This window comes from Pelobates fuscus, chromosome 8 (assembly GCF_036172605.1).
Source record: "Pelobates fuscus isolate aPelFus1 chromosome 8, aPelFus1.pri, whole genome shotgun sequence".
Classification (NCBI taxonomy): Eukaryota; Metazoa; Chordata; class Amphibia; order Anura; family Pelobatidae; genus Pelobates; species Pelobates fuscus.
Window position 1 is genome coordinate 158,361,979 of NC_086324.1, and position 24,601 is coordinate 158,386,579.

The window sequence follows — 24,601 nt, forward strand, 5'->3', positions numbered from 1 at the left end:
GCCCTTGAAGGCACAGCTTAGCAATTCACAGGACGATTGGTAAAAGCACTATTTGGGAAAGCAGTCATACATTGAATAATTTGATCTTTGTATCTGGTACTAGAGACTGTTAGGCTGAGTTCCTTGTTTTATAGAGTTTATAACCAAAGCACAGTGATACTGATAGTTCCCTTCAAGTAAAACTGATACAATAGTATACTAAACTATAGCTCTGATTTAGTGGTTATATTTACTCTTCTGACACTTTGTGTCTCTTGGGATTGCCAGTTTCACTTTAACTGGCATCTTTAAATCAACACTATTATTATTATTATTATTATGATGTTATTTATATAGTGCCATCAAATCCGCAGCGCTTTACAATGGGTGGACGAGCAGACATATTTCTTATTCTTGGACTCATGCTGCAATTCCAGATACCACTGATAGACTATTAAATCATTTCACATATCTCTTATATTGGATAATTCGATATCAGTCTTTTTGCTTTAAGAATGATATTTTTTCGTTTTCTTTAAACATTTGTTTTTTTTAGTTTTTTGGTCTATACTGTCGATAGTCTTAGAATTAAGTAATATCTTTTCGTTTATTTGTTGATTTTAAACACTAAGATTTTAAACAAATGTATTAGATGTTATGTTTTAAATTAAACTGACACCAGTAGGCAAGTACCTCTCTATTCAATTACTTTTTACCTAGGGTTATCCCCTTTCTTCTTGCCAAAGCCTTTCTGATATTCTTAGTTCCTATCCCTTCCCCCATTAAACTACTCCAAGTGTGCACGAGACTTGGTTATGGCAGTGTAAAGGTTAAACTTCACTCCTTGTGTGCAGCCGACCAAGAATATTGATTAAAATCCCACTTAACACCACTAACACTTAATTATAATCATATAAGTGATATCATAACGCTGCCACCACCAAGACAATTTATAAAGGCATGCCTTGACCTACAAGCAGATTAGACTAAAACCCACAGAATACGATTTAACACAAAATCTATGGGATTTCAAATGACTAATAAATTGATCTAATCAGGTAACGTCTTTATCAGACAAAGGCAGAACTTTATAAAGGAATATTTGTTACGAACAAAAGAATAATCACAGTGCAGTACAAATTATTTACACCAAGAAAAGACACAAATAAAAATGAGAAATTAACAAAAAAAAATCGAACTACTCACTTAGTTGGTCCAGTAAGTGTTTTCTGTCCTGGGGGGTCTTTCAAGGAAAGATGGCCACTCACTCAAAATTAGATCTTGGCCCCTAGTAAGCACACTAGACATTTTGCACATCATTGGATTTATACCTTCTGTATTTATCTCCAGTTTCCAAGCCTTCCTGGAGGTGATATAGGTGGAGGGAAGGCGTACCTATAGGAACAATAAGTGGCCTCCCCCTTGTTTTTGAGACCAACACCAATACAAATAGAAACATTTATTTTATTTTTTTGTGCTTGCCACATAAATAATGAATCAATTCAATAGATGTGTTACATTTCCGACTTATAACCTAATATTGTGGACTTCACAATCGGCTTAAGTTGTGCTAGTCATATTTATAATCCTTTTGTAGGATTATTAAAGCTCCCTTGGATCTGACACTGGAAGACAATGGTCTCCTGAGTGCTAATGGTGACTTAGCATATTAGAAGGATCCACTACCTATGAGGGTGTACAGGTATCTGGTAGATTAGCATGTTAGTTTACATTGAAGCTAGACTTAGAGGCAACTCATGTGTAACAGTTCACACATTGCAGAGGGGCTCTGGAGTGACAGCTTCATAAGAGGCTTCTGCCATCTATCACATTCCTATACTATCACGTTAACCCTTCTCATGGCCATACCACCTCTACCAGGTAGCCAATTCATGTATGCACTACACAAATCCCATTTAATAGTGATATTCTACAGTGCAACAATGCATTAGGCACTCTGGCATGACAGGTATTTCATAAAGATAGGATCTTCATGAAATACTCACATTGACTGCACCATAAGATATACTAAGACAAAGTGGGAACTACTACGTCTGAGAAAAGGTGGAAGAAAGAGGCTGTGTCTATGGAGGATCCCGCAGTCATGCAGGAATCCTCCATAGACCTAATTGATGTGCTCTCTGACATGTGTGAGAGTACAGCATTGACGTCAGGAGCTGAAGAGAACCAGCAAGAGGTAGATAGCAGTGGCTGCACGGGAGAGGTTCCGATAAGAACCCTTGGCTGCTGCATTGCCGGCAGAGTAATCACTGTTGACGTTCTTGGCAAATTATGCAAAGATGATGACGGAGCCACTTTAAAATTATATATATATATATATATAAAATGCTTCCTAATAATAGGTTATCATCTAAATAATTGGGGATAACTAAAATGTTTATTATATAAAATTTGCATAGATAGTTTATTTTTCATTTGGTCAAGTATTCCCCAGAGCTGACAGAATCCTTAGATACCGATCGTTTCCCTTTTAACTCTGATATTTTGCAAATATATATTTTTTTAAATTCTAGAACAGTACATCTGTAAAAATGGCTTATGTTGAAAGAACACGTGGTGTGCTAAAATGGAAGCTGTTGCAAGCAATTCTACCTGGAAAAAATAAATAAAAATATATATAGTTATATTTTTTGCAGTGTGCTTTAGGTAGTACTGATATTTGACCTTTCAATTAGATTAAGGTGAAATAATAGACAAGAAAATGATTGCGAGCTCTCTAGGGCAGAGCTTAAAAATTAAGTCAGAAAATGATAAAATATGACTTGGAGGCTCCTGTGTAGAGTAGAAAATAATAGAGGGTTGGCTGTGCGTCTGGATGGATAAAATTAGCTCACTTAAAATTCTTTTTTTTTTCTCAGACACAGATTCAGACACTCCTGCTCCCCCCTCCGCCCTAACGTCCCTGCAGTGGGTGGCAGAAATACTGCCGTCCAACATCCGAATACAAGGTCGGAGCTTCAGCCAACAGCTGGACCATCTGCTGACTCCCACTGAGAGATACACAGTTTGCAAAGGACTGGAGAGCTTCTTCCAGCACAGGTATATCCTGCATCTATCCGAGCGTGGATTTTATATGTTTCCAGATAGCTGCAGGCAGTGACAATATGTGCTACTAGTAAAATAAACAGTGAGGTCATGTTTGTGTACATGGCACACACCGCTCACGAATAGGTATGGCTGCTATGCACAAGATACAGGAATGGATCTAAGTGATAGCTGGGAGAACTATTCTCATAACTCTTTGCCAGCAATTGCTGAAAGACAATTATGGCAGATTGTAACTAGTCTATGTTCATAACTAGTCTATTATCACTATTATTATTATCGCCATTTCTATAGCACCAACAGATTCCGTAGTGCTTTACAATATTATGAGAGGGGAGATTTAACTATAAATAGGACAATTACAGTCTGAGCATAGTTAGGAATCAGTGACCGAAAAACTGAATCTGGATTGGAATCAGTAACCGAATAACTGAATCTAGATTGGAATCGGTAGCCAAAAAAAATAATAATTTAGATTGGAATCACTAACCAAATTTTTTAAATCTAGATTGGAATCAGTAACCAAAAAACTGAATCTAGATTGGAATTAGTAAATAAAAATTGACTCTAGATTAGAATCGGTAACCAAAAACGCAATCTAGATTGGAATCTGTAGCCATAAAACTGAATCTAGATTGGAATCAGTGACCAAAAAACTGAATCTAGATTAGAAGTGGTAACAAAAAAAACAGAATCTAGATTGGAATCGGTAACCAAAACACTGAATCTTGATAGTTATCAGTAACCAAAACACTGAATCTTGATAGTATTTGGGAACCAAACAACTGGACAACTGGCTGTTTTTATGTCCCCGTAGGAACATTGACACTCTGATAGTGGACGTTTACCCGGTGTTGGATACTCCAGCCAAACAGATCATCTGGCAGTTCATCTTCCAGCTGCTGACGTACGAAGAGCAGGAGCAGTGCCAGCACAAGATCGCCCGCTTCCTGGGGTACAAGGCAGGTCAGAGAGCTCCATAACCGATGACCCCGCTTCACTGTCTGATCGTGTTCCTGGCTGGGAGTGATATGTTATACACAAACCTTAACCATACTATATTGCACAGTGCATCCTCGAACACGCAGATAGACCTGATTGTAGAATAGAATGGTCCAGTGTTACTGTGACTTTCATTTAAATGAGTCAACCTTCGCATCAAAATATGAATGTACCTGAAACCAGTGACGGAGAACCAGCCATAGTTAAAAGGTTACTCTCCCCTCACAGCCCCAATATAAAGTAAAAAGGGGGTGATACGTCTGTAATGACAGCTGTACGACAGAGATTAAACCATTTAATAAAATAAGCTCAATGTAATCATGTTTGACTGTAGTCCCCACAACCAGAATTGTGATGTTGTAACATAGCGTGGAATTAGGGCATTCTCCCGGCCTGAGATTCACTGGGGGCTGATAGGATGCTTATGTCACGTGTTAGTTTTCTGTAGTCAGAGTTTAGTATGTGGTCAGCATTATGCTGCTTAAAGGGGCACACTATGCACCAAAACCAATGTATCTAAATGTACTGGTTTTGCTGCATACATTCTGGCCCTTGTTTCTGGCCCTTGTTTCAAGATCATACCTGTTTGGTACAACGAGGCGTTCATTTTAAACTTTATTGTTATCTGTTATTCTTTCATTCTAATGTTGGCGAGTTTTCGAGTATGCCCAAGGATGTAGAATCCCTAGTTCATGCATCTCGGTTGTACTCATGAAACATTGGCATTTATTGCTCCCATGACCTCTATCCCAACCCACTTAAAGTGACGGTACAGAGAAGGTCATGACTTATAAAAAATATTTCATAGTGAATCATCTATCTTTTCTACTACACTGCATAGATGATTCACAAACCGTGAATTCTTCACCATAGAATCTCATACAGTAATACCTGCTCAATAGTTCTGTTACCCAGGGCCGCCTTGCCACATTGTAACAATAGGACCACAAACTCTGCAACATGGCTCACTATTTCCATACCTGGTAATACCCTAAAAGACCAGTCCGTACTATCAGCAGTCACAATGCATGTTAACCTTATAGCTGTGCGTGAAGGGGTAATTGTTAATACAGTTATGGTGTCATTGGATGTAGCTTTTCTCCTCCCCCCTTTATATGCTTATCACCAGAAACAAACATCTGTTGTCTGCCGCACATCTGTTCTGCAGCTTGTATCCCTTGTTACTATAGAAACCAGGGTTAGGATGTGGGGATTAACACTCTAAATCCAGTTACAGAGATGGACAATGTTTTATGGACACACTATTAACTCCAGTGTTGCTGGAAGGTATTATGAGATTTGTGCAGCTTGCTGTATCAGGTATTGGTTATTTCGTACATTGCATTTTTATTTCCACTACTTTAGTGTAACCTTGTTACCCTAATAACTAGTGTTGGGGTGGATGGGTTAATATGGGTATTAACATTTTAAAGCCTAATAAAGAGAGTGATCTTTATGGACAGGCTTTATAACAACTTAAACAGTCACCAGAACCACTGCAGCTGGTTATAGCATGTCCCTGCAGGCTGAGCGCTGTAAACACTGCCGTTTCAGAGAACTAGCCACAGCAAATATGGCACGGTGTGGGAGAAAAGGTGAGTAAAAACACTCTTTCAAAGTGATGCAAGAGAAGGCCGGGGCCTAAATAGTTAGTTTAACACTATAGTGTCAGAAATACGTGTTTGTGTTCCCCACACTATAGTGTTCCTGTAATAACGCTAAACAATAGAAACAGCAGCTACCAAAAGAATAATCCTACCTACAATAGATCACAGTAAAAAAATGAGATTAGGAAGAGTGTATCCTATGTGGTAATATACAAAGAGCATGCCGGAGATTCCTAAATAGACAAAAAAAAAGTAGCTAATTTATACTTAAAGGGACACTATAGGCAAGCAGACCACTTCAGCTCATTGAGGTGGTCTGGGCGCAGTATCCCTGTTCCCTTAACCCTGCAGTTGTAATTAGTGCAGTTTTTGACAAACTGCAATAATTACCTTGGAGGGTTAACTCCACCTCTACCAGACAGCCACTAAAGGGACTTCTGGGTGGTTAGGTGACTTTTGGTCGCCTAACTGATGCTGGACGTTCTCATGCTATGGATGAGGATACCCAGCATTACCCCAAACCCCATAGGAAAGCATTATAGAATGCTTTCCTATGGGGGAAGTCGTAATGCAATCGCCGCGCTGCACATCTCCCCCCCCCTCCGTCGGCTGACATAGGCAATGGAGGAGTGGTGGAGTGTTGACCAGTGCCAAGGGAAATTGGCGGTAGAATAACATAAGTGACAGGGTTGTTAACCCCTTCTGCATCTGGGGGAGGGGAACTAGGGGGGAGGGGAGCTAGGGCGGGGGGGGAGGGGAGTTAGCTCGGGGGGAGGGGAGTTAGGGCGGGGGGGAGGGGAGCTAGGGCGGGGGGGGAGGGGAGGTAGGGCGGGGGGGACAAGGGTCACTGCAGGGACCTATAGTGCTACGAAAACAACTTTGTTTTCCAAGCACTATGCAGTAGTTTCCCTTTATATAGACTCATAGGACCTTTAGCTGTACTGAAAGGATACATTGGATGCCTGCCATACCAAAATACAATGTAACAGCTATCTTAGTTACTATAAATATACATACATATACATTAGGAAGCCAAACTATAACTCAGTGTCTAAAATTAGTGACGCCCGCTAGTGACACCCGATGACAGTGTCGGAGATAGAGTTCTGGGCTGGCTATAATGCATTCTGTGGGTATTACTATTCACATTGTTGCATTCATTGCCTGAGAGCGGTCAGTTCATGGCAGGGACTAAGGTAAACGGGACCAGGGTACTCTTCACACCATAACCACTACAGCAGGTAACCTAGTAACCCTTTAACTGCAGATAATTAAAACCACTGAAGTGGTCATGGTACTTGGAGCTACCATTTAATACAGACACTAGTTGACAAGGAACCAGCTTCACGGCTGCTGCTATTGAAATTATACACCTGCTCAAACTGGCCTTCTATCTTAGGGTTGCTTGTGCACAGTGTGTGCGACTCTGTTCAGATTACAGAAACACTATAGTATTAGGAATACAAGTAAATCTATTGAGATTCAGGCCCCCTAAATGAAATAAAACAAAAGGTAAAGAAACATTTTATTCACCTTGTTTCCAGCACTGAGACGCACTCCATGCAGCTGCCTGCTCCTTTTCCTGTGTCGGCTTCCTGCAGGTGTCTCTTCTTCGTTTTCTCACCAGTCGTCCAATCCAGTGCTTCCCATAGGGAAGCATTGAGGATGAGAAACACTTCTCATAGAGAAGCATCTAATACAGTAAATCCATATGACAAGCATCAGAGGAGGTTCAACATGCTCATGCAATGCACAAGGGCGTTGAAGGTCACAGAACCAAGTCTGGCTGTTGTTGGAGCAGAAGCACCCTCTAGTGGCTGTCAGGAAGACTGTGTTTAGCCCTGCAATGTAAACATTGCCTTATCTACAAAATGACAATGTTTACATTGCAGGACGAAAACAACAGGAAAATCATTTCCATGAGATGAAGTGATCTAGGTGCCTCAATTTAGGTCAGAAGAGACAATTTGGAAAATGTATACAAGTCAAATATGTTTTCCTTTGTCTATTTTTGCCTAAAATTTGAAATTTACTGTTAATTCTCCATGAATACTTTACAATTCACACTTTGTACAATTTCCATGTGAGACATAAGTAATAGTTCTTTTCTTTCTTGACTATGTACAGCTGCCATGGATGCTGAGACCGGGCCCCCTCATCGAGGGTCTGTACATGTTCAAGCAGGGTGTCAGGGCAATATACGTGCTGCCGCCCTGGAAGAAGGGAAAACAGGTGAGTCCGGTTTGTAAAAACAGGAAGAGAGACAAGAAAAAACGATATGGGCACCTCCAAAATCTATTTGGCCAATCTGGTCACTCTTCGTTCACATGCTCACACAGAGAGATGGAATTCATTGTCTTTGATGGAGGTTGAAGGGCATATTGTGATGTGTTGTTCAGAGCAGGCAATATAGGGATGTTATTGCAAACTTGTCACCTTAGAACAATTTCCATAACTTATAGAATGTACCTGCTTGCTTGCTTGGACTTGTGGAATGCAGTTTTTAAGTTAATTAAGTAAGAGGTGGTGATTTCCCCTTCCAGACCAGGGCGCCATGTCTGCAGAGCGAAATCTTCACATATGTCTAAGTTTTCATCTATAAGTTTTCATATTCTCCATCAAGTTTTCATCTATAAGCTTGCTGACAGTTCTATCTACACAGTGTGTCAATTATATGTACACTGATCAGCCACAACATTAAAACCAACAGCCTTATATCGTGTTGGTCCCCCTTGTGCTGCCAAAACAGCTCTGATGCATCGAGGCATAGTCTCCACTACACGTGTCCTGTGGTATCTGGCACCAAGACATTAGCAGCAGATCCTCTAAGTCCTGCAAGTTGCGAGCTGGAGCCTCCATGGTTCGGATTTGTTGTTCCAGCTCATCCAACAGATCCTCAATTGGATTGAGTTCTGGGGAATTTGGATGCCAAGGCAACACCTTGAACTCTTTGTCATGTTCCTCAAACCATTCCAGAACAACTTTTGTAGTGTGACAGGGTGTATTATTCTTCTGAAAGAGATCAAACCATCAGGGAACCCCATTGCCATGAAGGGGTGCATGTGAGCTGAAAGAATCTCTAGGTAGGTGGTACGTGTCAAAATAACAGTAAAAATAGAAATCCAGCGCACTCCCTTATCTACTAAACAGCTACTTTGATGCTGACAGATTTAACTAGTTTTGTTAAGAACACCTAATCTAGGCAAAAAATAATGGGGGTTTAGTTACACTATATGATCATACATTGCATAAGCCTGCCACAAACGTCAATGTACCCCATCTTTGGCAGGTCCTACTCTCACTGCCAACTGTCTACTAAATGAGCTACTCACTTGGGGAAATCCTTCCATCTCGAGTTCTCTGCAGTACAAGGCTTAAATAGGGTCCTGAGATGAGACACCTGTGACAGGGGGCGGTGCAAAGCTCAGTTAGTAGACAGTTGGAAGTGAGAGTAGGACCTGCCAAAGATGGGGTACATTGACGTTTGTGGCAGGCTTATGCAATGTATGATCATATAGTGTAACTAAACCCCCATTATTTTTTGCCTAGTTTAGGGGTTTTTAATAAAACTAGTCAAATCTGTCAGCATCAAAGTAGCTGTTTAGTTGATATGGGAGTGCGCTGGATTTCTATTTTTACTGTACTTATTGGCCCCCAGCAGCCCCCCATTTAAGCATGTTTTGGTGAGTGCAGCCAGACCCTTGTTTTTCCACGTGTCAAAATAACATCCACATGAATGCCAGGACCCAAGGTTTCCAAGCAGAATATTGGCCAGAATAATAGCACTGCATCTCCCGGCCTACCATCTTCCCATAGTACATCCTGCTGCCATCTCTTCCCCAGGTAAATATCGCACACGCACCTGGCCATCCATCAGATCTAAAAAAATAAAAAAACGTGATTCATCAGACCAGGCGACCTTCTTCCATTGCTCCATTGTCCAGTTCTGATGATGCCATCACTATTGAAGGCACTTTCTGCGTTGGCCAGGGATCGTCTTGGGCACTTTGACCTGGGGTTGTCACACAGCAAACTGCTTTGGAGATGCCCTGACCCAGTCGTCTCGCCATCACTATTTAACCCTTGTCAAAGTCACTCAGATCTTTTCCCTTGCCCATTTTTCCTGCTTTCAACACATGAAATTCAAGAACTGACTGTTCACTTGTTGCCTAATATACCCCACCCCTTGACAGATGCCATTGTAACAATATAATCATTGTTATTCACTTCACCCGTAAGTGGTCTTAATGTTGTGGCTGACCTACCTGAATGGGAATCTTTCATCCACGTAATTTGCTTGGAACTAATTTTTTTCCATATAAATAAATTTACTGATATTACAAAAAACTTGTAATTGAACTTGACCACGAGGAGACATTTGGGAACTATTTAGTTTGCCTGCTTTTTTGAGATCATAAAATGGTAGAAATCTGTTCAATATGCAGAGATAAATAAAATAATTAAGAAACCCTCTAGTGGAGGTCAGTAAAAACCCATCATAAGCAGGTGGGAGCAGAGCCTGGCTCCTCTGACATAAAGCAGGTGGCCTGGAATCACCAAATATACTGCGCTTTGGAATAGGTTGGTGTTTTTGAAGTATTCATTATAATTCTGGCCTTTTTTCTTCTTCCAGGAATTCCGTGTGAGTTTGTGGAAGTTGTACCTCGCCTGACCTCCGGAGAAAGACAAGCCGGAGATGGAACCTCTCTTCCAGAGACCCCCAACCCTAAAATGGTCTGAATTGCATTGTTACTCTTACTGTGCGTATATACATAAATATACATGTGTTTTATCTAGATATTTATTAACGTAATGTGACCTTTTGTTATGTGGTTGTATAAACCAGATTTATTGTAACGATATCATGTATAGTATTCATATACCTCAAGGAGTTAATTCATAAAGCAGTCTGCAGGAATAAGGCAAAGTGAACATAAATCACACCATCTAGGAGAAGTAAAAGGTGTCGATTTTCACATTTTGCAAAAGAATATGTGAAAATCCTCAGTATGTCAGCTTCTTTACACTTGTATCACAAAATTATATTTTTTCTGTGTTTTTATTGGAATTTCATATTTGCAGATTTTTGGCGTGTTTCTCCACTTTAACAGAACATTTTAACATCTAGTTAAAATAGAAATAGATTATGTTTTGATTGGTAGAGCAGGATATTAAGTGGTTTATTAATTAAGCAGTTCATTGTAGTGAATTGGACATTACATTTCTAAATTTAGGTAAAATAGCTTATATTGAAAAATGTCTCCAGGTCATCCAGAGGCCATATATTGGGTATTCATTTTTAATTCACCACTAATTATTGTTTAGTAAATAAATCGTTCAATATGGTTATCTAAATTAAACACAAGAATTCTGGTGAACTGATAATAAACTATGGAAATCATAATTTGTGTTGACCTAAATTCTGCAAAATTTATTTTAAATATACTGTTTAGTCAACATTATCCACTTTTTTTTATTTATTTTCTTTTAAGGACTAGGGCTTTGAGCTCTAAAAGCTTTAACACCAACAAAAAATCTCATGGAGAATTACCAGATTTTACTAATTTCATGACGTAAAGTCATGATTTTATAAAGGACACGGAGGCGAGTATTATGCTATTCTCTTTCTTTTATTCCTCAGCAGCAAAAGAGAGAAATACTGTAAATATTCAACAAAATTTAAATAATAACATCATTTACCCCAAAGGGTTAACCATATATAACACATTAGAGTGAGAGTGTCCCTATCCTAATAATGTCCCCAGTGACCTTAAGCCACTCCTCTTTCTTTTGATGTTGTCGATGAACACTTCCTCAAACAGAAAAACGATGTAGTCAATAAAGTGAAGAACCGTGATTTCCAGAAACTTATAGCAACGGGCTCCAGATGAAACAGGCAGATGCTTGAACTTGTATGGGCAGGCATGGACCAGAATGACAACCCAATTAGGAGGCTGTAAAACAAAGAAATGAAATGGTAAAATACGTTCTTGGATCTTATTTCCATATTACATTACGATCCTATCTACCAAAAAACAATTTGTCATTTCAGTACTAGTCATCAGGTGAAAGAATAAATCACATTATTACACAACTTGTGCCCCATTACATGACAGTATATTCACAGGGAGGGCGTAACTTACCTGGATTGGGTGGGATAATACTCGCCTCCGTGTCCTTTATAAAATCATGACTTTATGTCATGAAATTAGTCAAATCTGGTAATTTTATTAAAGGACACGGAGGCTCCTATTATGCTAGTTCAAAGCTGCATGATCACTGAAGTGGAAAAATGAGAAATTGGTCGGAAATAAAATTCTCGGAACATTCTCTGGACCTATCAGCTGCACGGAGGAGGTCTTCTAGCCTACCACCTAGAGAAACGGCTTTTGATGCCATAGCACCCCTTACAGAATGTGCTCCGTATGTGGAGGTATCAATGCCCGCCGACTCCATGATCCATTTAACCCAGCGAGATATGGTGATAGTAGAAACCGGATGGTGAGGTTGTCAAAGTGCCAGAAACAGATCTGGATACCGGGAATCACGAATCAAGACGGTCCTTGCCTCATATTCCTTGAGGCAGGCTACTGGACATAACTTAACGTTATGTGGAAGGGCTGGGTAGAAGACTGATGTAATGGATGTCTTCGTACGTCTCGATATGTTGAAGGAGACTCCTTCTGGTGTAAACGAGCGTGCCGTGAGGTCCAGTGCTCGACATCTGAGACACGTTTACAGGAGATTAGACAATAGTGTAACCAACTTAGTAGTGAGTTGCTTGATCGAGAGTTCCTCATTTCTTTGCCAATTTTCGAAAAGTCTGAGAACTAGGCCAACATCCCATAAGGCTGCATATTTAGGTCTTGGTGGGCGTGCAAACTTGATTCCACGTAGAAGTCGACACACCACTGGGTGCTTTCCTGCTTGGAGTCCATTACAGCCCATCAAGGCTGTATGTCCATTACAGCCCGAGATCGCTGATCTATACAAGTTAATTGTCCTGACCAGTTGTCTCAAGGTAAGAATGGGACATGCTAAAGTCCGCCTGATTTCCTTTTTGATAGATTCGACTTTGGCTGTCGGGAGTAGGGGTGCTCCGTTCACAGCATCTATAGTGAATCCCAGGAGTTCTATTGACTGAGAGGGTTTGGTGATCGACTTCTCCCAGTTGATTAGAAACCCCAAGGTTTCTAGTAGAGTCCTCGTCCACGAGAAATGTTCGTGGAGCAGATGAGGGTCTTGCGCCATTATGAGGATATCATCCAGGTATATTATGAGTCGAACTCCTCTGCTGCGTAGGAGGGCGACCACTGGTTTCATGAGCTTCGTGAAGCACCATGGTGCCGACGATAGGCCGAACGGTATGCATTTGAATCGCCATAAGGTCTCTTCCCATTGGAATTGTAGGAAGTTTTGGCACTCTTCGGCCATCGGAACCGTGAGGTACGCATCCTTCAAGTCGAGCTTGACCATCCAGTCCCCTGTAAGCAGGAGATCTCTTAGAGAGTGGATGCCTTCCATCTTGAAGTGGTGGTATGTGACAAACATGTTTAGGGGTCGTAGGTTGATGACTGGACGGACGCCTCTGCCCTTTTTGGGAACCAGGAAGAGGTTGCTTAAGAAAACCGGTGTGAGAGGGAAGACTTCTGCAATAGCATCCTTGGAGGCTAAGGCTTGCACTTCTTGAGATATTAGGTATTGGTCGTGAGTGGGAAACACCATGCGGTTGGGGGGTTGTATTTGAACAGGGTAGTGTACAAAATCTATAGAGTATCCCTGAACAGTGTGAAGGATCCATGCATCTGCAGTGAGCTTGCGCCATGCAGTGACAAAATGGCACAGTCTGCCCCCCTACCATAGTTAGTGAAGCCAGATGTCGAGCTATAGAACTTACCATAAGGTCGTCGGCCATAGGAAGAACCTCTGGGTCTCCGAGACTGCCATGGTCTGCCCCGGACTGGGAAGAACGGTGTGGTAGTTCTGGGTTCAGGTGTTGTAAGCCTGGACTGTATGGGGCCTCGGTAGCCCCGGTATGAACCCCGGGGTTGCTCGGCCGGGCTGACGGCCCCGATATCTGCCGGCCCCGCCAAAAACTCTCTGGTGGAACACTCGTTTCATGTTAGCCTGAGCTTTATGTGCCGTAAAGGTGCCTACATATGTGCCTAGCTCTTTAACAAAAGTATCTCCAAATAGGAGGGCTTTTGCCTGGGGTCCAGGCTCTGAAATAGCTAGGTTCACTAGCTTAGGTTCTATTTTTCTCAAGATTGCCTTGCGCCGTTCTGTAGCTACCGCCGTATTGGCGTTGCCCAGCAGGCATACGGCTCGCTGTATCCACCCCCTGAGTGCCTCTAAATCCACCGGGGTACCACCTGTTATTGCGCCTTCGACCATGTCGAACATTTTTGCAATTGGCCCTAGGATATCTAGGACCTTGTCCTGGCAATTCCGCCAGGCAAAATCCAGGCCCTTCTTGGCTTTCCAGCCTGATTTCCCCAAGAATTGGGCAATTTTGGGGTCTACGTCCGGGGTGGCGCATGCCATATCCGGAATAGTGGGGCGTGGGCTTTCCGCCCGGAGTTTGCTCCGTGCCACCTTGTCGAGTGGTTTTCTAATACGAGCAGCGATATATTTTGCAATGTGCTCTAGGGGATACCACTCCGAGGATCTTGGGTGTTGCAAGGTGTTGGGGTCAAAAGGTGGTTCGCCTTGCGGATCAACGAGGGCGGAGTCGTCTACTCCATCTTTGGAGTCTTCTCCCGCTCCTGTCATGGAGCTGTGCTCAGGGAGATAAAAAACTGGGGTCATAAGAGTCCTCCTCATCAGACTCGCTCTGTGCCTCCTCTTGCTCCGACTCAGATTCGGAGGATTCAATGAGGGCTCTAGCCCTTTTCCAATTCCTCACCGATTTTGCCCGGTGGGGGGCTCCTTGTTGTGGTTCAACCACATGATCTGTGACAGGACGTACCCTGTCCGTCTGTATTGTTTTGGAGGCATTTTCGTCCAGGTGGTGGGACTTTGTGACGGCCTTACGCCCACTAGGGGCTACCGGATCATCCTCTGGGGGGTTAGAAGTGGAGGATTTCAGTGCCTTGGTAATTGACAGTGAGATATTGTCTGACATGGCCCCCATTGCGATAAATATGGCCTGTGTCACGGACTTCATCATAGCCGCGTCCAGGAGGGAATGCAACTCTTCAGAGTCCATTTGCTCCTGTGGCCCTTCAATCATTGCGTGGCCAGGAGGAAAGGATTAAATGACCGACAGATAAATATTTTTAGCCTTAACTGGGCACTACTATCTGTGGAGTAGGAGTGTGACAGTTTAGCAGCTAGCTAAAGAAGCCAACAGCGGAAGAGGCACCAGCTATTTAAGTAATACAGCTTTAAGAGGCACCAGCTATTTAAGCAATACAGCTTTAAGAGGCACCAGCTATTTAAGCAATACAGCTTTAAGAGGCACCAGCTATTTAAGTAATACAGCTTTAAGAGGCAACAGCTATTTAAGCAATACAGCTTTAAGAAGCACCAGCTATTTAAGTTATACAGCTTTAAGAGGCACAAGTAAAACAATATGCAAAGCTTAGTAACAAGAAAAAACTAGGCACAGTTAGAGCAGTAGAGAAGGCTAGTAACACAGACACGTTCCCGCCCCCAGGTGAGCGTATTGGCCGCGTTAGGAAAAAGCACGGCAAAACCGCCAATCAAAAAATGGCCGCCGCGATGCGCACTCGCTATGTGCGCATGCGCGAGCGGCACTTAGCCGCGGCTAATGCAGAGAACCGCCGGGACCGCGGGAAACGATACCCGGTGCGAGGAGGGAGCCCCAGACTGAGGTCCCCTCAAAGCAGGATGGTAGAAAAGCCTGGTCGGAAGATAATCAAACTGACCAGGTGACTGAGGGAGGGGAGGGAAAAGGGAGCAACAAACACAGCAATAAAACAGTGATAAAAAAAAAAAATTGACCACAGAAAAAAAGGACAAATAAGGCATAGGTAATGCAACAAGGTTAAATTAAGGCAAATGTACCAAACTAAACAGAGATAAATAGATAATTTTCCAGATATGTAGAGAGATGTAAAATTGTACTTAGCTGAGGAGGAAGCAGCAAAAGAAAGAGGAGTGGCTTAAGGTCACATGGGACATTATTAGGATAGGAACACTCTCATTGGTTAATGTGTTATATATGGTTAACCCTTTGGGGTAAATGATGTTATTATTTCAATTCTGTTGAATATTTACAGTATTTCTCTCTTTTGCTGCTGAGGAATAAAAGAAAGAGAATAGCATAATAGGAGCCTCTGTGTCCTTTAATAAAAGTATGTTTATAAACATGTGAGGTGCAAGGTTAGCCATCATTGCCGTAAGGATGTCTCCAATGAACAAAACCGCTTGTGCATTCTCTTCATGGTGCTGAGAACAAACATGTACCTTCACGAGGCTGCTTGCACAGCACCATGGGGGATATGATTTTATTTGCATAGTATGCCCTGGCTGTGCCAAGACAGCCTTGCATGTAATGTAAATGAGAAAAAAAAAACCTTTGCTACTGAGAAGAACACAATTCATACCTAGCTTTCAGTTATTGTGTTTTTTGAGAAAATAGGAGGTTAGGTGAGACTGCTTTAATTTAAATATGGTATTTTATATCAATATAAACTGATTTATAAGTACATAATAAAATGTTCATACAACACATAAATGGGTTCTTTTTTATGTTCTATAGATAAATGTAAAAATCTTCAGATAACTGGTGTGCCTTAGGAAAACTTATTGTATTTGAGCATTTAATACGGTGGGAGGGTGGGGGCGGTGGGGAGCGACCACTATTTAAATGTCTTTTTTCCCCTCCTTTCTATTTATTGCTAGTTGCATAATGTGTCAATCATTTTATGCTGCACACGTGCAACAAACGTGGCCAAATATTGTTTTGAGGGACAGACTCCTCCTAATGTGTTCTTAGGGCAGGTCCCTATCTATAAAGCTGATTATTATTGCATTTAAGTCATACTTTTAGATATTTTGTAGCTTGGTAACCTATTTTCCAGTTGTAAAATTTGTTTATTGACTCCTTATTCTTTTGTGATATAATATATCCCAGAAGTAAAACATTTCTTTTCTTGGCAATTACCTAGAACCCGACAAACACAATTTGCTCTTACAAACCTAGCACAGGGGCAGTTTTGGGCAGGGTAGATTCCCCTAGATGGTTGTGTCTGTGAGAGTGTGACTATTTAATCTCATAAGTGTCTTTCACAACTATTATAACATTAAATGATGGATGGGTGGACACAACACAAGTTATCTGACGGTCTGGGTTCCCACCTAGAGTTAATGCACCCATGTTGTAGATTCTGTCTTTGTCTTTGTCTCTGTCCTTGTTTTTCTTGTTCAATCTGTTTGTCTTTCTTATATTTTCTTTGCTGTTCCTAGATGTCTGCTGTTTATGCCGAGTTAGAAAATCGGTTCATCAACAACTTCTCTGGAAAAGTTAGCAGCATGAAATCCCGTGGCTCGTGCAACCTCACATACACGGCAGGTACATGGAAATCTTCTTTAAATCTCCCTTTGTGATTTTAGTCTCCATGTAGAAACTGGCAGAGCTCTAACATATTGGGATCTCTAGGTAGAAATAGGCAGAGCTATAACAGATTGGGATCTCTAGGTAGAAATTGGCAGAGCTCTAACATATTGGGATCTCTAGGTAGAAATAGGCAGAGCTATAACAGATTGGGATCTCTAGGTAGAAATTGGCAGAGCTCTAACAGATTGGGATCTCTAGGTAGAAATTGGCAGAGCTATAACAGATTGGGATCTCTAGGTAGAAATTGGCAGAGCTCTAACATATTGGGATCTCTAGGTAGAAATAGGCAGAGCTATAACAGATTGAAATCTATAGGTAGAAATTGGCAGAGCTCTAACAGATTGGGATCTCTAGGTAGAAATAGGCAGAGCTATAACATATTGGGATCTCTAGGTAGAAACTGGCAGAGCTCTAACATATTGGGATCTCTAGGTAGAAATAGGCAGAGCTATAACAGATTGAAATCTATAGGTAGAAATTGGCAGAGCTCTAACAGATTGGGATCTCTAGGTAGAAATTGGCAGAGCTCTAACAGATTGGGATCTCTAGGTAGAAATTGGCAGAGCTCTAACATATTGGGATCTCTAGGTAGAAATTGGCAGAGCTATAACAGATTGGGATCTCTAGGTAGAAATAGGCAGAGCTCTAACATATTGGGATCTCTAGGTAGAAATAGGCAGAGCTATAACAGATTGAAATCTATAGGTAGAAATTGGCAGAGCTATAACATATTGGGATCTCTAGGTAGAAATTGGCAGAGCTCTAACAGATTGGGATCTCTAGGTAGAAATAGGCAGAGCTCTAACATATTGGGATCTCTAGGTAGAAATCGGCAGAGCTCTAACATATTGGGATCTCTAGGTAGAAATCGGCAGAGCTCTAACATATTGGGATCTCTAGGTAGAAATCGGCAGAGCTCTAACATATTGGGATCTCTAGGTAGAAATAGGCAGAGCTCTAACATATTGGGATCTCTAGGTAGAAATTGGCAGAGCTCTAACATATTGGGATCTCTAGGTAGAAATAGGCAGAGCTATAACAGATTGGGATCTCTAGGTAGAAATTGGCAGAGCTCTAACATATTGGGATCTCTAGGTAGAAATTGGCAGAGCTCTAACATATTGGGATCTCTAGGTAGAAATAGGCAGAGCTCTAACAGATTGGGATCTCTAGGTAGAAATTGCCAGAGCTATAATATATTGGGATCTCTAGGTAGAAATCGGCAGAGCTATAACAGATTGGGATCTCTAGGTAGAAATTGGCAGAGCTCTAACATATTGGGATCTCTAGGTAGAAATCGGCAGAGCTATAACAGATTGGGATCTCTAAGTAGAAATTGGCAGAGCTCTAACATATTGGGATCTCTAGGTAGAAATTGGCAGAGCTCTAACATATTGGGATCTCTAGGTAGAAATAGGCAGAGCTATAACATATTGGGATCTCTAGGTAGAAATAGGCAGAGCTATAATATATTGGGATCTCTAGGTAGAAATAGGCAGAGCTCTAACAGATTGGGATCTCTAGGTAGAAATAGGCAGAGCTCTAACAGATTGGGATCTCTAGGTAGAAATTGCCAGAGCTATAACATATTGGGATCTCTAGGTAGAAATAGGCAGAGCTATAATATATTGGGATCTCTAGGTAGAAATCGGCAGAGCTATAACAGATTGGGATCTCTAGGTAGAAATTGGCAGAGCTCTAACATATTGGGATCTCTAGGTAGAAATAGGCAGAGCTATAATATATTGGGATCTCTAGGTAGAAATCGGCAGAGCTATAACAGATTGGGATCTCTAGGTAGAAATTGGCAGAGCTCTAACATATTGGGATCTCTAGGTAGAAATCGGCAGAGCTATAACAGATTGGGATCTCTAAGTAGAAATCGGCAGAGCTCTAACATATTGGGATCTCTAGGTAGAAATTGGCAGAGCTCTAACATATTGGGATCTCTAGGTAGAAATAGGCAGAGCTCTAACATATTGGGATCTCTAGGTAGAAATAGGCAGAGCTATAACAGATTGGGATCTCTAAGTAGAAATTGGCAGAGCTATAACATATTGGGATCTCTAGGTAGAAATAGGCAGAGCTATAATATATTGGGATCTCTAGGTAGAAATTGGCAGAGCTCTAACATATTGGGATCTCTAGGTAGAAATAGGCAGAGCTATAACAGATTGAAATCTATAGGTAGAAATTGGCAGAGCTCTAACAGATTGGGATCTCTAGGTAGAAATTGGCAGAGCTCTAACATATTGGGATCTCTAGGTAGAAATTGGCAGAGCTATAATATATTGGGATCTCTAGGTAGAAATAGGCAGAGCTCTAACATATTGGGATCTCTAGGTAGAAATAGGCAGAGCTATAACAGATTGAAATCTATAGGTAGAAATTGGCAGAGCTATAACAGATTGGGATCTCTAGGTAGAAATTGGCAGAGCTATAACAGATTGGGATCTCTAGGTAGAAATTGGCAGAGCTCTAACAGATTGGGATCTCTAGGTAGAAATAGGCAGAGCTCTAACATATTGGGATCTCTAGGTAGAAATCGGCAGAGCTCTAACATATTGGGATCTCTAGGTAGAAATCGGCAGAGCTCTAACATATTGGGATCTCTAGGTAGAAATAGGCAGAGCTCTAACATATTGGGATCTCTAGGTAGAAATTGGCAGAGCTCTAACATATTGGGATCTCTAGGTAGAAATAGGCAGAGCTATAACAGATTGGGATCTCTAGGTAGAAATAGGCAGAGCTATAACAGATTGGGATCTCTAGGTAGAAATTGGCAGAGCTCTAACATATTGAGATCTCTAGGTAGAAATAGGCAGAGCTCTAACATATTGGGATCTCTAGGTAGAAATAGGCAGAGCTATAACAGATTGGGATCTCTAAGTAGAAATTGGCAGAGCTATAACATATTGGGATCTCTAGGTAGAAATAGGCAGAGCTATAATATATTGGGATCTCTAGGTAGAAATCGGCAGAGCTCTAACATATTGGGATCTCTAGGTAGAAATAGGCAGAGCTATAACAGATTGAAATCTATAGGTAGAAATTGGCAGAGCTCTAACAGATTGGGATCTCTAGGTAGAAATTGGCAGAGATCTAACATATTGGGATCTCTAGGTAGAAATTGGCAGAGCTATAATATATTGGGATCTCTAGGTAGAAATAGGCAGAGCTCTAACATATTGGGATCTCTAGGTAGAAATAGGCAGAGCTATAACAGATTGAAATCTATAGGTAGAAATTGGCAGAGCTATAACAGATTGGGATCTCTAGGTAGAAATAGGCAGAGCTATAACAGATTGGGATCTCTAGGTAGAAATTGGCAGAGCTCTAACAGATTGGGATCTCTAGGTAGAAATAGGCAGAGCTCTAACATATTGGGATCTCTAGGTAGAAATCGGCAGAGCTCTAACATATTGGGATCTCTAGGTAGAAATCGGCAGAGCTCTAACATATTGGGATCTCTAGGTAGAAATAGGCAGAGCTCTAACATATTGGGATCTCTAGGTAGAAATTGGCAGAGCTCTAACATATTGGGATCTCTAGGTAGAAATAGGCAGAGCTATAACAGATTGGGATCTCTAGGTAGAAATAGGCAGAGCTATAACAGATTGGGATCTCTAGGTAGAAATTGGCAGAGCTCTAACATATTGGGATCTCTAGGTAGAAATTGGCAGAGCTCTAACATATTGGGATCTCTAGGTAGAAATCGGCAGAGCTATAACAGATTGGGATCTCTAAGTAGAAATTGGCAGAGCTATAACATATTGGGATCTCTAGGTAGAAATAGGCAGAGCTATAATATATTGGGATCTCTAGGTAGAAATCGGCAGAGCTATAACAGATTGGGATATCTAGGTAGAAATTGGCAGAGCTCTAACATATTGGGATCTCTAGGTAGAAATTGGCAGAGCTCTAACATATTGGGATCTCTAGGTAGAAATCGGCAGAGCTCTAACATATTGGGATCTCTAGGTAGAAATAGGCAGAGCTATAACATATTGGGATCTCTAGGTAGAAATCGGCAGAGCTATAACAGATTGGGATCTCTAGGTAGAAATAGGCAGAGCTATAACAGATTGGGATCTCTAGGTAGAAATTGGCAGAGCTCTAACATATTGGGATCTCTAGGTAGAAATCGGCAGAGCTCTAACAGATTGGGATCTCTAAGTAGAAATTGGCAGAGCTATAACATATTGGGATCTCTAGGTAGAAATAGGCAGAGCTATAATATATTGGGATCTCTAGGTAGAAATCGGCAGAGCTATAACAGATTGGGATCTCTAGGTAGAAATTGGCAGAGCTCTAACATATTGGGATCTCTAGGTAGAAATCGGCAGAGCTATAACAGATTGGGATCTCTAAGTAGAAATTGGCAGAGCTCTAACATATTGGGATCTCTAGGTAGAAATTGGCAGAGCTCTAACATATTGGGATCTCTAGGTAGAAATAGGCAGAGCTCTAACAGATTGGGATCTCTAGGTAGAAATTGCCAGAGCTATAATATATTGGGATCTCTAGGTAGAAATCGGCAGAGCTATAACAGATTGGGATCTCTAGGTAGAAATTGGCAGAGCTCTAACATATTGGGATCTCTAGGTAGAAATCGGCAGAGCTATAACAGATTGGGATCTCTAAGTAGAAATTGGCAGAGCTCTAACATATTGGGATCTCTAGGTAGAAATTGGCAGAGCTCTAACATATTGGGATCTCTAGGTAGAAATAGGCAGAGCTATAACATATTGGGATCTCTAGGTAGAAATAGGCAGAGCTATAATATATTGGGATCTCTAGGTAGAAATAGGCAGAGCTCTAACAGATTGGGATCTCTAGGTAGAAATAGGCAGAGCTCTAACAGATTGGGATCTCTAGGTAGAAATTGCCAGAGCTATAACATATTGGGATCTCTAGGTAGAAATAGGCAGAGCTATAATATATTGGGATCTCTAGGTAGAAATCGGCAGAGCTATAACAGATTGGGATCTCTAGGTAGAAATTGGCAGAGCTCTAACATATTGGGATCTCTAGGTAGAAATAGGCAGAGCTATAATATATTGGGATCTCTAGGTAGAAATCGGCAGAGCTATAACAGATTGGGATCTCTAGGTAGAAATTGGCAGAGCTCTAACATATTGGGATCTCTAGGTAGAAATCGGCAGAGCTATAACAGATTGGGATCTCTAAGTAGAAATCGGCAGAGCTCTAACATATTGGGATCTCTAGGTAGAAATTGGCAGAGCTCTAACATATTGGGATCTCTAGGTAGAAATAGGCAGAGCTCTAACATATTGGGATCTCTAGGTAGAAATAGGCAGAGCTATAACAGATTGGGATCTCGAAGTAGAAATTGGCAGAGCTCTAACATATTGGGATCTCTAGGTAGAAATCGGCAGAGCTATAATATATTGGGATCTCTAGGTAGAAATCGGCAGAGCTATAACAGATTGGGATCTCTAGGTAGAAATTGGCAGAGCTCTAACATATTGGGATCTCTAGGTAGAAATCGGCAGAGCTATAACAGATTGGGATCTCTAAGTAGAAATTGGCAGAGCTCTAACATATTGGGATCTCTAGGTAGAAATTGGCAGAGCTCTAACATATTGGGATCTCTAGGTAGAAATAGGCAGAGCTATAACATATTGGGATCTCTAGGTAGAAATAGGCAGAGCTATAATATATTGGGATCTCTAGGTAGAAATAGGCAGAGCTCTAACAGATTGGGATCTCTAGGTAGAAATAGGCAGAGCTCTAACAGATTGGGATCTCTAGGTAGAAATTGCCAGAGCTATAACATATTGGGATCTCTAGGTAGAAATAGGCAGAGCTATAACAGATTGGGATCTCTAGGTAGAAATAGGCAGAGCTATAACAGATTGGGATCTCTAGGTAGAAATAGGCAGAGCTATAATATATTGGGATCTCTAGGTAGAAATCGGCAGAGCTATAACAGATTGGGATCTCTAGGTAGAAATTGGCAGAGCTCTAACATATTGGGATCTCTAGGTAGAAATAGGCAGAGCTATAACAGATTGGGATCTCTAGGTAGAAATAGGCAGAGCTATAACAGATTGGGATCTCTAGGTAGAAATAGGCAGAGCTATAATATATTGGGATCTCTAGGTAGAAATCGGCAGAGCTCTAACATATTGGGATCTCTAGGTAGAAATAGGCAGAGCTATAACATATTGGGATCTCTAGGTAGAAATAGGCAGAGCTATAACAGATTGGGATCTCTAGGTAGAAATAGGCAGAGCTATAACAGATTGGGATCTCTAGGTAGAAATTGGCAGAGCTCTAACATATTGGGATCTCTAGGTAGAAATCGGCAGAGCTATAACAGATTGGGATCTCTAAGTAGAAATTGGCAGAGCTATAACATATTGGGATCTCTAGGTAGAAATAGGCAGAGCTATAATATATTGGGATCTCTAGGTAGAAATCGGCAGAGCTATAACAGATTGGGATCTCTAGGTAGAAATTGGCAGAGCTATAACAGATTGGGATCTCTAGGTAGAAATAGGCAGAGCTATAACAGATTGGGATCTCTAGGTAGAAATAGGCAGAGCTATAACAGATTGGGATCTCTAGGTAGAAATAGGCAGAGCTATAACAGATTGGGATCTCTAGGTAGAAATCGGCAGAGCTATAACAGATTGGGATCTCTAGGTAGAAATCGGCAGAGCTATAACAGATTGGGATCTCTAGGTAGAAATCGGCAGAGCTATAACAGATTGGGATCTCTAAGTAGAAATTGGCAGAGCTCTAACAGATTGGGATCTCTAGGTAGAAATAGGCAGAGCTATAACAGATTGGGATCTCTAGGTAGAAATTGGCAGAGCTATAACATATTGGGATCTCTAGGTAGAAATCGGCAGAGCTATAACAGATTGGGATCTCTAGGTAGAAATTGGCAGAGCTCTAACATATTGGGATCTCTAGGTAGAAATTGGCAGAGCTCTAACATATTGGGATCTCTAGGTAGAAATCGGCAGAGCTATAACAGATTGGGATCTCTAGGTAGAAATCGGCAGAGCTATAACAGATTGGGATCTCTAGGTAGAAATCGGCAGAGCTATAACAGATTGGGATCTCTAAGTAGAAATTGGCAGAGCTCTAACAGATTGGGATCTCTAGGTAGAAATAGGCAGAGCTATAACAGATTGGGATCTCTAGGTAGAAATAGGCAGAGCTATAACATATTGGGATCTCTAGGTAGAAATCGGCAGAGCTATAACAGATTGGGATCTCTAGGTAGAAATCGGCAGAGCTATAACAGATTGGGATCTCTAAGTAGAAATTGGCAGAGCTCTAACAGATTGGGATCTCTAGGTAGAAATAGGCAGAGCTATAATATATT

At 41.3% G+C, this 24,601-nt stretch overlaps 1 protein-coding gene across 1 annotated transcript in view; it reads left to right on the forward strand.

Annotated features, from left to right (window-relative positions):
• The window catches only part of GRID2IP (Grid2 interacting protein), a 104,699-nt gene that overhangs the window by 59,843 nt on the left and 20,255 nt on the right, over positions 1 to 24,601 (forward strand). Inside the window, exons 8-12 of the mRNA XM_063430504.1 lie at positions 2,859 to 3,039; positions 3,863 to 4,011; positions 7,782 to 7,886; positions 10,288 to 10,388; positions 17,088 to 17,193. Coding sequence (XP_063286574.1) covers positions 2,859 to 3,039; positions 3,863 to 4,011; positions 7,782 to 7,886; positions 10,288 to 10,388; positions 17,088 to 17,193 — 642 coding nt within the window. The remainder of the gene's footprint in view (positions 1 to 2,858; positions 3,040 to 3,862; positions 4,012 to 7,781; positions 7,887 to 10,287; positions 10,389 to 17,087; positions 17,194 to 24,601) is intronic.